We start from the raw sequence: 13,306 nt of genomic DNA, 5'->3' as shown, positions 1-13,306 counted from the left end.
GCTTAGGTCCCAAACTTCACCTACCTACAAGTTGCTATACAATAGTGTGATAAGAAAAATCCTCTTGATTGTAAATATTTAGGGCCGTATTTTGCTTTCATTTAAATTGGTGTAAATTTGGAGTAACACAATTAAATTCAACTTTGAAAGAATTCCTCTGGATGTAAGCCAGAGTGTGTGAGCAGGAAATATACCGTAGTTCTTATCCACCGCCTAATCACCAAGAAATCTCCACTCTCATCCCAACCACTATTTTTATTGAACTAACAAAAAGCAATGTATTGTACTCACGGGTACCCCTTCTGCCCTTTTATGGGCATCACTAAATGCTCCTTAGATAGGGAGTTGGTAGAAGGAGTGGAAGGGGGAGGGTATAAAACTGAGATGCAGGAGATTTCTCATAAAATAATTCTGCCTGGCTTTTTATAAGCTTGCGTTTATTAAAGAAATACTCTGAAGACAAAAAATACTTTACATTTTACAGACTACTTCCAGCAACAATTGCCTGGGTTCTTTTTGCTATCCGAAGATAGACTTACTTACCATACAGCAGCAGATACAGTTTGCCTAGTAATTTCTTTAAAAAAAACCCTAAAAGCAGTCCCTAAGTACAAAATTAATTTTAATAAGCACGTTGAACAAAAGTAAACATTTGCTAGTCAAGATTTACCAGACTTGATTTTGAATATTATTTAGAGTCCTGCTATGGCCAACCCCATCTCACGTGCAGTAACGGCTGAATGTAACAGACATTAAAAATACCAGTGCAGGGGGTGAGATGGGAAATGATGAACCTATTAAAAGTAGAGGTCAGATTTTTTTAAAAAGCTCAGCACCCAGCAGTCCTTAGTAAGGCACCTAAATAAGTGGCTAAAATAGCTATTGGAACAAGGAATAGCTTTTTTTAAAAACAATGATTTTTGAAAATAATGGGAGCTACTGGGTGCTGGGCACACCTGGAAGTCGGGCCAATTCATTTAGAAGCCTAAATGAGCTCTTTGGGAAATTTGACCTTCCAATGTACTGTTAAAGGCACTGTTATAACTGCACAAGGCTATTGCCCTCCATTCCTCAACTCAGATAAGCCCATTATTGAGAGCGTGCGCAAACACACACATATTTTATGTATAACTTAGCTTTATATAGTGCCTTCTACCTCAAAGCACTTCTACAGATTTAACAAACTGCTATAGAAATGTTACATATAGCTCTCTTCACCTACTGTTGAAATATACCGATCTGTGGGATGAAACACTCTAGCTAGCTACTTAATGCAAGGAGAAACACCCAAGCAACAGTTAACGATTGCAGATGAAGAAGTACCGTATCTAATGGAAAGAACAGAAACATATAGGTAAGCAGAACGTAGCTAGCTGAGCGGGATTTTAGCTCTTCTCCTCCAAAAGGAGCCATGGGATGTTTAATGACTACAGTGGTCAAGACCTTGGGTTTTATGTGTTAATCAGACTGTGGCATCTGCAGCACTACAGTGCCTCTTAACACCATGCTGGGCCATTGGTTCACGATTGACTCAGAGGGAAGAATGCCATCTATTTAATGATCAGTGTCACTTCCCGCAGCGCATACTGTAGCTGTTCCTTGGCAATCTACCATCCAAGTAATAACTAGCCTTGACCTTTTTTAGTTTGTCAGATCTGAATGGAACACAGTGTAGGGTGGTAGGGCTGAAAGCCACATAGAAAACTGTATCCAAAATCCTTGAGTACAGAGTGTATGCTGAGTTAAAGTATCAGAAGGTATTCTTTATCGCTAAAATAATTTTTGGCTGCTTTTTGAACTAGAGCTACCTTCACAAGAACGTAAGGCTAGTCATGTTTACATTACTTAGCTATATAATGGCCTTCAGATCTCTAGTGCATACTCTGCAGGTGTCCTCATTGCTAACAAGCATTCTAATGTCTCATCTGGAGGGTTGTAAGAATAATTTGTTCGGTCTCTCTTTGTGTAGAATTCACCTAGAAGACCTCAGCCAAAGTGTGCTGCTCCATATGACTGAAAAGCTGGGTTACAAGAACAGCGATGTGATCAACACTGTCCTCTCTAATAGGGCAAGCAACACTCTTGCCATCTACTTTCTACTTAATAAGAAACTAGAGCGCTATTTGACAGGCCTGAGAGTAAGTATTGCTTGATATTGATTCTTGAAGATGATGACAACAACAACAATAATAATAATAATAATTAATAATAATATTAATAATTATATAATAAATATAAAAAGAGTGCTGTAATATACAAAAATTTTCCCACGCACTGACATTTGATTCAGAGTCTTTAACTTAGTGAAGTGTAGCCCCTTGAGATTCACTGTTCATATAACATTAGTTGTGAAAGGGAGATAATGCTGGTAAATAGATAACATTAATTCAGATCAGAATTCCCATGCATGGGAAGTAATTGCTTGTAGGTTGTATGTACATGGTTTTCAAATGTAGGCATTGGACAAAGAGGCTCCTGGGAAGGCTTTTGGCTTACAGAAACAAAATCCTTGCCATGTAAGGCTTTATTTTTGTCCTAGAGTTGTCGGGTTTATGCTCTTTAGATACAATTATTCTGTTATTAAGAAACATTCGTTAATGTAATGTGATTCTTGGCAGGAGAGGTGGGACAGTTGAATAGCCATTAAAATGTGTGTGTTTGTTGTGAAGTGAAAACTTTAAGATAAAAGTGGTACTTAAAAATAATATGTATGTAGAGTTTGTTGATTAGTTTTTGACCCTCTTGGCCCATGGCACAAAGCATTAATACCAAATAGCTCTTGCATATGACCTTGGGTCAAAAATCCTGCTGTCCAATTTGCATTGCAGGCTTCTTGCAGTGAAGATTGTTATTGCATATTCTGCATTCAGTTTCTGCACAAACCTCCCATTGGCATCAACAGATGTCTACTCTGGGGATGAGAAGAGCAATAAGTGACTTAAGAGACTGACAGTGCAGTTGCAGCCCAGGCTCTCCCTCACATAGATTATGACTAGGGTTGTGTGAAATTTGGCAGTTTCACTTTGTAAGGGTTCTTGCAAACACTTTTCTTTGTTCTTTGGTGTCAGTCTTCTTAGGTTTCAGAGTGGTAGCCATGTTAGTCTGTATCAGCAAAAACAACGAGGAGTCCTTTTGGCTTAGAGACTAACAAATTTATTTGGGCAGAAGCTTTCGTGGGCTAAAACCCACTTCATCAGATGCATGGAGTGGAAAATACAGTACAGAGGTATAAATACACAGCATATGAAAAGATGGGAGTTGCCTTAGCAAGTGGGGGGGTCAGTGCTAACGAGCCAATTCAATTAAAGTGGAAGTGGGCTATTCTCAACAGTTGACAAGAAGGGAGGAAAAATCACTTTTGTAGTGCTAATGAGTTCAATGTAATCAAGGTGGCCCATTTCAAACAGTTGACCAGAAGGTGTGGGTATCAGCAGGGGGAAAAATTAGTTTTTGTAGTGACCCATCCACTCCCAGTCTTTATTCAGGCCTAATTTGATGGTGTCCAGTTTGTAAATTAATTCCAGTTCTGCAGTTTCTCTTTAGGGTCACTTCTACCTCTCCATTGCATTGCCCCCCTTCCCATGTTTGACTTTGAGGTTTGGATTCAAAGCAAAGGGCCATTGAAACCAGCAAATTTCTCCTATTTTCACATCAAAACAATGCAAAATTCTGTAGTCCACATAGTTGTGATTTGAGCCCATAACAGTGGGGAAGCATGCACTGGAGTAGCCATCCTAACACTTTTCTTTGAACGAGTACAGTCTGTGCACTCTTTTATGCTGGCTAAGGAGGGAGGGGGGCCATCATCCTGCCCCCACCTCACCTCAGCTTACCCCTCCCTGCCTGCTTAAGGGAGCCTAGCACTGCCAGTACGGGTAGTTTCGTGCTCTCTAGCGACATAATGGGTGGCCCCTGTACAAGTGTATGGGGCATGCAAGGGGCTGAGGCACCTCGTACTCTGTCCTCCCGTGGCATCTGTGCATAGCGAGACACAAGCTGGGTCTGAGATGTAAATAGTGAGGAAGCTGTAAGCATCTACAAGGCTGCTTATAAGGGGGCAGGGTTTTATGGGTTTTTCCTTTCAACTTATTAGTTTCTGTTTTATCTCAGAGGGATTCCTTGTCTGATGAATGGCCATGGATTCTTCACTCCTCCTCAGAGCATAGTTATATTAGAAAGACCATTCAGATGTTTTAATAATGATGTCTCGCTGGCCATTTGCAGATGAGCAAGAATGATATTTAAATATAATGGGTCAAATCCATCATTGCCATAAGCCAGTGCAACTCTGTTGAAAGCCACAGTGAATTTGGCCCAGCAGGTTGTAGTTTATCAGTTTTATTGATTCAAATTATCTCACATTATTTTTTCCCCTCTTCAACAGAAGTCAGATGTCCATGACAACGTTTGCTATAGGAACCAGCTATACCAGATAGAAAAATACAAGGTGAACCAAGATGCCTATGAGGTAGAGCCTTTTATAATGATACTTTGATACCGGACTGAATTTAAGAATTTCCCACTGATTGTGAATACAGTTGATGGGTTTCTGGCCCTGGGGGGAAAACAGAAATAATTCCAAGCCCAGAGAAATAGGGAAAGTTGCTTACAAGAGAGAAAGTTACCAAATGACTCATTTGGGCATCTTCATTAAAAAAGTGACTGATCTGCTTGCACAGAACAAATGGACAGAAAGGTCAGAATAATACCCCAACAAGTAAGCCTAAATGTGAATCTCAGTGACAGTGAAGAATAGAAGTTAGAGATGCGAATATTCTAGACAGCAAATTCCATTTGTCCATCTAGGTATTCTGAACCCCACAATTTGACTTTGAGAACACTCCCAACACTGATGAGTTCATAATAACTGCTAATCACTAAAGCTATTGTGTTTCTCCTCAGATATATTCTGCTGTAATACAGGCTGCATGGGGCTGTGTGAAATTTTCTTAGGGATATAAAAAAACCACCGTAGCTCCTCTACAACATCTTCTAGCTGATTCTCTCTAAGCACTTCACAAGAATTTATAAATTAAGCCTCACAATATTTATGAGGGCTAGTCTCCAACTCCAAGATACAAGTAGCTCCCATTGAAGGCAACTGGTGTTGCATGATTGAAGGCAATCGGTGCTGCATGTATCTTTCTGAGGAAGAATAGAGCTCTCTGGGAGGTAGAAGGAGTATTATCATCCCCATTGTACAAATAGGAAACCAAAGAACCAAGAACTTAAGTAACTTGCCCACGGTCACAGCCTTCACTGCATTTGAGCAATGTAACTCAAAAATTAGACAATGTTCAGCCCAGGTTCATTGACAGGCTGTGAGCAGAGCTGTTTGAAAAATGGGTATTTTTCCCAATGAAAAATTTTGGTGAAGATTTTTTTTTTTTCAATTTTTTCTAGACTTGATTAAAAAAAACTAGAAAACTTGCCGTTTTAGTCAAGCAAAAGCCAAAAAATGTCAGCCCAAGCCCAGAACATATTTGGTTTTGCATCAATGTTTATTAACATTGAGGAGAAATGTTTCAGGCAGGGCTGGCCCAAGGTGTTTTGTGGCCCGGGGTAGAAAACTGTGGTGTTCATCACTTCATTCTGCACACCCACCTCCCCACAAAACAAATGCAAGCAAAAGGAACAAGACAACAAATGGGGATTTGGCACTCCTGGATGTTGGCTGCCCGAATCGCCCGCCCCTCAGGTCAGTCCTGGTTTCACAGGAACACTGCTGGCCTGTTATATGCCCAGTCTTACTATCCAAACTTCAGTGAGAGCTCTGTGTAAGAAATGCCTGTCTGGGCCTATCATTGCATACCAGTGGCTTTGATGATTATTTATTGTTTGTATTACTTTAGTGCCTAGAATTCCTAATCACGTCATTGTACTAGGCACTGTACAAATGTTCTCTGCCCTCAAGAACTGTGTTTCATCCTTGTGTTGGGACCTAGGAGTGTAAAAAAACACTATTGGTAAAAGCCACTCTGGTTTTATTGTGTTCTGCAATCTGCTAGTACTGTTCTGTCTGGAGACAGAAGACATGGGTCATGTAAATTAGGACGCTGACTGATGAGGAGTGCCTACACTCAATGGTTCCCTCTCAGTGATCACAAAGATACTGTTCATTCATTAGATAGAAGGTGTTGCTTTTGTGTTGCCTGTCTCTATCCTTTTTGCCTGGGTTTTAAAGGAATCCACTCCAGATACCAGGGCCCTTTGATTTTAGGATTTCCTTCTCCTTTCCTTTCTTTGCCGAAGGGAGGAATTACAGTGGTGCAAGCATTGTGCAGGTCTAACAACCATATGATAAATTACAGTATTCCCAAAAGATCACCTCTTTCTAAAGCTGCTTTTCACAGTTATGATGGTGATGGTCACTGTATTATTAAAAATGGTTTCCAAGCCCAAAATTACATGGGCACATTTATATTGTGTCTGGTTTTGTTTGTTTTTTTTTAAAAATGCATTTACCAATTTAATAGACAAGTTGAATTGCAAGCCAGATGGAAGTATCAGGGCAAAGCACGTGCTGCATTTTATTTATATAAAGAGCACATACTTTATTTGCAAAAAGAAAAGGAGTACTTGTGGCACCTTAGAGACTAACCAATTTATTTGAGCATGAGCTCATGCTCAAATAAATTGGTTAGTCTCTAAGGTGCCACAAGTACTCCTTTTCTTTTTGCGAATACAGACTAACACAGCTGTTCCTCTGAAACCATACTTTATTTGAAACATATCAGCTGTAGATAGATTGAGCAAATATATTTCAAGATGTGCCTGAGGGCTCTTTAGAGCCAAATTCTTCTCTGTATACACATAGGTTCCCAGTACAATCACTGGGAGCCACTTATGTGTTTCTGAGTGCGAATTTAGCTGTTAGCTTATTGTTTACATGTGTGTATTGTGTATATGTGTATGTATAGTAATATATAAGAACATACAACTTGTATTTCTACACAAGTGAAAGAAAACTTATTTGGCAAATAGTGCAACGATAGAAACACACAGATTGTTTTGGTGTTATTTTTAAAATGGAAGTGCATTTGCTTCTGCAGCCCTAAAAGCCAATTGCCACCAGAGAATTGATGTATGACTTCTATACGAAAAATTAAGATCTAATGACAGTGCTACCACAATTGCCTATTTTGGCAGTATACATTCTCATGGCTAAGGGGTCGCTGCTTATTCCCTCTGAAGCCTGGTCTGGAGACAAAGTTTTATGTATATCAGTATCACTGTTTTGGTTAGGTGTGTGATTTTTTTTTTTTAACTGGAATAGCTATACTGGTACAGCAAGTAGTGTGGATGCAGTTATACTGATATAGCTTCTTCACCTTCCCACACAGGAATAACTATATACACCTTTATAACACTATAGCTGTGTCCACACTAGGTGGGCTGTATCGCATTTACAGTACCTGGATAGTTGAAACAGTACAGCTTTTGTTTGTGGACAGACCCGATGATATTGTTGCAACATGTTTTGAAGGTGGACATGGAAGCCTTCTTCTCTCCCTTCTTAAATTACTGTACCTTATAAATATTAAAATCTGTCTTATAATGAGGGAAAAAGACATATCAAATATATTCTTAGTTGTAACATAAAAATTACTGTCTAAGCCTGCAAAAATGTCTGTACGTGTTTACTTTTGAGCACATGAGTAATCCCATAAACTTCAAATCCTGCAGGAGCAGGGCCTTGGTACATACAAGACGACAGATTATAGAAACTGAAGTTAGCTTGTAAAATCTTGGGTAGTCTTTCTATGTGTTTGTACAGTGCCTAGCATACTAGGGCCCAATCCTGACTGGGGCATTTGGGCAGCAATACAAATAAATAATAATATTCTAAAACAGAAGATGAACTGTTAGCACACTGAAACAGAAAAAGAAATGCTTCAGAAGTAACCTACCTAAAAATAATCACTAGCCTATAACTAAACCTGTTTCTATAGGGACTCTTAACAAATGCTTTGTGATGGAGACATCCTTTGGGTGTCTTTTCAGATTCTTTGGGAAATTTCCAGGGTCCATCCCCTTATTCTCTCAAGAAGGAAAGGTTTACTTACAAACTAACCTTTGTTAGGCTATTTGGGATCTCCCAATTTGACTGTGTTCTTCCACCACTGCTGCAAGTATCAGCATCCCTCTCAGTCTGCCTTTCAGCTCCAAAGAGAAACATGGGAGACTAGTCCCTAGATAAATGATGTAGCTGTGTTGCCATGGAGATGCCATGCAGACGTCTCCTAAGGTTCTGCAGCACCTGGCTGAAATTCTTCCACATCACGTTAGCAGCAATGTAAAAAATGCAAATGTAAGTGACTGTGACCATAGTGGTTGTGGCTCGTAGTGCCCCATATTGCTAGTGAGGAAGTATTGTAATAGGGCTGTAGCTGTTAGCATGGCAAGTCCCCTTTCCCATAGGGCTCACTGGAGGGGGAAGTTAGCAGCAAGCTCTGCAGTGGTGTCGCTAAGACAGCTGTGAACTGGGGTGCAAAGAACTCCAAGATACAGGTTCCCTACCCACATAGGGTCTTTTAAAGCCTTGTTTCATATTTATATTTAGCAGAGGTGTGTAGGCAAGCAAGAAGGGGTGTTGGGAGGACTCGGGGGATTGGGAACAGTAGTGCTAAAGTAGTGCCCCATGTACGGGATCCCTGGAGGCTGGATTGGGTGTGATGCTCCCCATGCAAAGTAGCTGCCGGAGTCAGATTCAGGTTTGGAGGGAGCTGAAGGAATTCTAGCACAGAGAGCTAGTGCTGTGGTCCTATCATAACAACAGACAAAGACAATATAAACACCAGTTATCTTCCTTTTAAATCTATTGCTGGGATTAGGGTAGCTTTTGGGGTTGAGGTCAGGACAGGAAATAGCATAGAATGAGGTAATGCCAAATATTCCCAAGTATAGCTTACTGGTACAGCTCTTTCATTGTGTGAGCTGGATGTATACAGTATGTTGAAGGCTGAACATTTATAGCTCCGCTAAAGAAAATCTTCCTTTCCTTTTCAAAATATAATGGCATTTGGCACCTTGGGACTCAGGTTTTTTTTCTTTTTAGAGGAAATAGTCCTAATAAATTTTAAAAATAATTAAAAGACCATTTCCAGCATGTCGCCAGGATGAAGTAACTCACTGATAACACAGGATATGTGGGTTTCCTTTTCACATGGGTACTTAAGTCTGTACAAGACAGCTGTGCTACTGCTCCATGAAAATGTTACAGCAGCATGAATGTAATATAATGTCAGGGTCACTTGGAATGTGTTTCAGAGTAGGGCAGAGTTCTGGTTTAGCTCTGTCTGTTGTACCACTAGACTAAAAATAATTGCTGTATGGAAATGTTCTCGCTGAGGCTGTATCAACCAAAATGCAAATCCTTCCCTCAAAATACCAAATAGCTGTTGAGAGTCTTGATGGCCTTTTTGTGTTGATATTTCACCATCTGGTCCTCTCATCCCAAGTACCTTTAAAAAAATGCTTCTGAAAGAAGCCCAATTTCTGCTGGGCTTGGCATCATAGCTGCAGAGCCTCATGTAACTATTCAACATGATGCGCAGGGAATTAACTGCACAACTCCCATTGACTTTATTTTTATGATCTATTATTTATATAGTGCCATGTGTGTGCATGGTATTTTGCAGATATGCAAGAAGGCCAGGTATCTGCTTCAAAGAATTGACAGAATAGACCGAATGAGAGATGTGCAGCTAAAACCACATGCAATGCATTATCCATGTAGGAGTTAATCTGATTGTTTGCACGTAATCCACAGCCTGTGTGAAAGAGGTTTTGTTGCTCAGTAGAGATTTTCAGAGATGCTTTAGATTCTAAGAAAGATCTCTTTGCCAGCCCTAAAAATTCCTCCTTTACAGCCTTGTAATAGGTCATAAAGCCTAAAGAGTGCTGTTCTTCTGTGAGTCACTGATGCCCTTCCTCAGGAGTATTTAACCTTCCAAAGTTCAAAGGGCAGCAAGCATGGGGAAAAATCTGAAAGCTCCTTTTTTTGGTCCATGGATGGCAACAATGAAGTACCTGAGCCATGGGAATGATTAAAATGGACTTTGCCCACCTATTTTCCTAATGTGTTGGTCTTATAGTTGTTAGTTTCAAATCTTCTAGGGGTTATTATAACAAATGTCTGTTTCTTCATCCGAACTGGTTTTCCTCTATTACGTGAGTACTGATTTGTTACTGTAGGGATGGCAATGAAATGAGTGCTCAGCTGGTACCATTGATATTTTTTTATAATGAAATCTTAAGATGGGCTCCTTTTAGTTAATATTTTATCTATCAAAATGTATACGTAAAGACTTAATGGGGGAAAGAGCTCTGAAGCATTTCTTTAAAAAAAGACTTGTAGTTTTACAGACTTTTCAATTGAATATAACAAAAAAGGTGGCTAAATAGAGAGTTTATAACAGCGTGAAGAGTGTTGCTTCAAAAACAACACACGACTTTTTTTCAGCCCCTCCCCCCGAAAGAAAGAAAGAAAGAACAGATAGGTCCAAAACTGGACCAGGCAAAGTCTTCCTAGGAAAGTGTAAGATTCTTGCAGTCTAGCAACTAAATCTAAATGTGAATTGCAAATCTGGAGCCTGATTTTTCCAAGGTAAAATAGCATCTGAAGCTTCCACTAAAATCAAGGGAGTGGAGGCTCTCCGTGCCTTGCAGAATCAAGCCCCTTGTGTTAGAAAAAATGCTAATTCATTTACATTTTAAAACAAAATTTTGAAAATTAGGGTGTTTTTACTTACCTTCTGAGTCCTAAAGGTCAGTATGTGCTTCCCACCCCCCACTGTCAGTTGATATAAAATCATTTGTTTTAAGATGTATGGCTCTGTCATGTTTAAAGGGCAAAGCCCCAATCATGCAGTGAGTGCTAGTCAGGCACACAGAGTTCATGGCAGGATTGAAGCCTACGGGCTTAATTCTCGACTCTCGTTCATCTTATGTGGACTCCTTTGCGTAACAGCTTTAAAATGTTACCAAATCTGAATGGCAGTATTTTATATCCTGTTGGACTCATTTTTCACAGGTATATGTGGCTATGCAAGGTGCAAGACTATGGAGTATCAGGCCCTAAATCTGCAGTATCAGGTCCATATTCTTCAGGTCAGGGCCCAGACAGACTGTAAATGACTTGGAAGTTTAAACTTCTTCAAAGCTTCATAACTCACTTTTTAAAATGTCAGAGGATTGAGTGGCCTCTGAAGAAAGAGCTTTTCTTTTGTTTGAGTTTCTGAAAACAGTTTTCACACTGCATGAGTTTTCAATGTAGATGAGAGCCATGAAATCATGTTTAACAGATCAGAAGAAAATGTTACATGGAAGATTTAGTTATTTTGGGTAGCCAGATGTATTCCCGTTAAATCTTTGAATTCAGCTAGATAAGCTAGATAATTCGTTTTGTTCTTAGGGCACATAAACTTTCTAAAATAAACCAAACTATTTTTGTTTGTTTTATAACTTAAAGGACAAAAAGCAAAAAGAACAAGAAAAGAAAGGGGAGCTTCTCCACCGCCCACTCCCAAAGAAAACAGAGAAAAATTCACCTTCTTACAGACAGCCGTCCTCCTGCCTTATTGCACAGATACAGAACCCCAAGGCACTGCTGAAAGAGCGAAAAATCACCAAGACTGGTGTTCCCGAGAAAGGTTAGTAAAAGAGTTTTGTGTGGGTATGGGGGGGTGTGTGCACTATCTACCACACGTAGAAGGAAGTTGTAAATAAGAGAGGATTGAACAAAAAAATCATGCTTAAACACAATTTCTGAAAGACACAATGACAATTTTGGATAATCATGAACTCTTGGTTTTGTGTCTCTTCTGATTTGCCTTGTGATAGAGTTGCCATGGCTTTGTTTAAAGTCTTCCTTCCTCTACACACATAAATGCATGCAAAATCACCTTTATTTTATACCAGCACTTTAAAAGCAACAGCACCCTCCCCAGCACCCTGCTGATTTAGTCAGCAGATGAGTGAACCTGACAAAGAGATTTCTTTTTGCTGCCCATGAAATGCAGTAGGAGTGGAGTAGAAGGGAGCAAGGAAAGCAACCACTGAGCCAGAGGAGGAGAGTTCCCGTAACCAAGAGCAGCTGGAGAAAACAGAGGGGAATGACTGGGTGATGAAGGAAGGATAAACAGCCAGCCAACAGGGAAGGGGAGGGAAACCCCAAACCACAATAAACCTTTGAAACAAAAACAAAGGGAGAAAGCAAAATATGTAGGACTAGGGAGAGAGGTAAGAAAAAGTGTTAATTATGCTGGAGGGGAGGCAAGCTGGAGAGAGAATAGGTGGGAGGGAGCACTGCAGGGTGTGACAACACAAAGGAATTGAAGCGAAGAGCATTCAAGAGGGAAAATGGGATAGTGTGTATATGGAGCAAGGACTTCGGGGGAGTGGCAGTGAGAGAAGGGAGTAAATAATGTGTTTGGGAGAGGTTATACCCAGATGTTTGTGGAGACACACATAAATTTAAACCTGTGTTTATCATACGCTTTCCCGTAATCTGACATTTTATTCATTTGATTATTTAGGTTTCATAACAAAAAAAAAAAAAAAAAGTCCAATAAAGGGCATTATCAGGCCGTGGCACTGTCTGCCATAAGGTAACAGTAATCCATTGGGCTGGTCAGAAATGGTACATATTTTCCATGAAAAATTTCAAAAGTAATGGCAAATTTTAATTTTGTTGAAATTTTTAATAGATTTTTTTGCAAATAAAATTATTTTTTCCATTTATATTCTTTCTCTTTCTCCCTTTTCTGAAACTAAAATCTGAAAATCTTCCAGATTTTGATAAGAATGAAAATTTTCTACTCACCAGACAAATATTTTGACAAAACGTTTTGACCAGCTTCAGAAAGCAGACCAATCAGACAAAACTCCATCAATGTATTCCAGATTAAACTCAACACAAGTAATGAACATTCACACCCACCCACAGATCTCAGCCCCCTGCCCAGACTCCTCCCTTCCTAATGTCCCAAAGAAATAGATATAAACTTTGCAGTGTGTCCTGAAGATCAGCAGACCTGAGCTATTTCAGACTAAGGATATTTTAAAGCATGGGATCCTTATGGAGAGTGCTTTATTGCCAGTCCTCTCTCCTCTAAATCAAGGGGAATCCAGCTAAAGAGTCTCTGTGGATTGATTTTCACAAACACAAGAAAAATTTGTGTTGCCTCACATTGGTTCTAGTTACAATCAGTTTGGTGTAGGTAGATGCGAACATTCAGCGAAAACCAAGGAGATCTCATGATTGCACTGTTGTTTTATTATTGGGCCAGATCATGAAAACCTT

The 13,306-nt window shown here is 39.7% G+C and overlaps 1 protein-coding gene and 1 long non-coding RNA gene across 2 annotated transcripts in view; one reads left to right on the top strand and one right to left on the bottom strand.

Annotated features, from left to right (window-relative positions):
* Positions 1-13,306, bottom strand: part of LOC140918311 (uncharacterized) — a 45,746-nt gene that overhangs the window by 17,924 nt on the left and 14,516 nt on the right. The gene's annotated exons all lie outside the window — the stretch shown is intronic.
* Positions 1-13,306, top strand: part of HUNK (hormonally up-regulated Neu-associated kinase) — an 86,943-nt gene that overhangs the window by 68,962 nt on the left and 4,675 nt on the right. Inside the window, exons 7-9 of the mRNA XM_073362364.1 lie at positions 1,970-2,138; positions 4,385-4,468; positions 11,474-11,654. Of these exons, the coding sequence (XP_073218465.1) occupies positions 1,970-2,138; positions 4,385-4,468; positions 11,474-11,654 (434 nt within the window). The remainder of the gene's footprint in view (positions 1-1,969; positions 2,139-4,384; positions 4,469-11,473; positions 11,655-13,306) is intronic.

This window comes from Lepidochelys kempii, chromosome 1 (assembly GCF_965140285.1).
Source record: "Lepidochelys kempii isolate rLepKem1 chromosome 1, rLepKem1.hap1, whole genome shotgun sequence".
Lineage (NCBI taxonomy): Eukaryota > Metazoa > Chordata > Testudines > Cheloniidae > Lepidochelys > Lepidochelys kempii.
The sequence above is the reverse complement of the archived record's forward strand: the minus strand, read 5'-3'. Positions and strand labels throughout refer to the sequence as shown.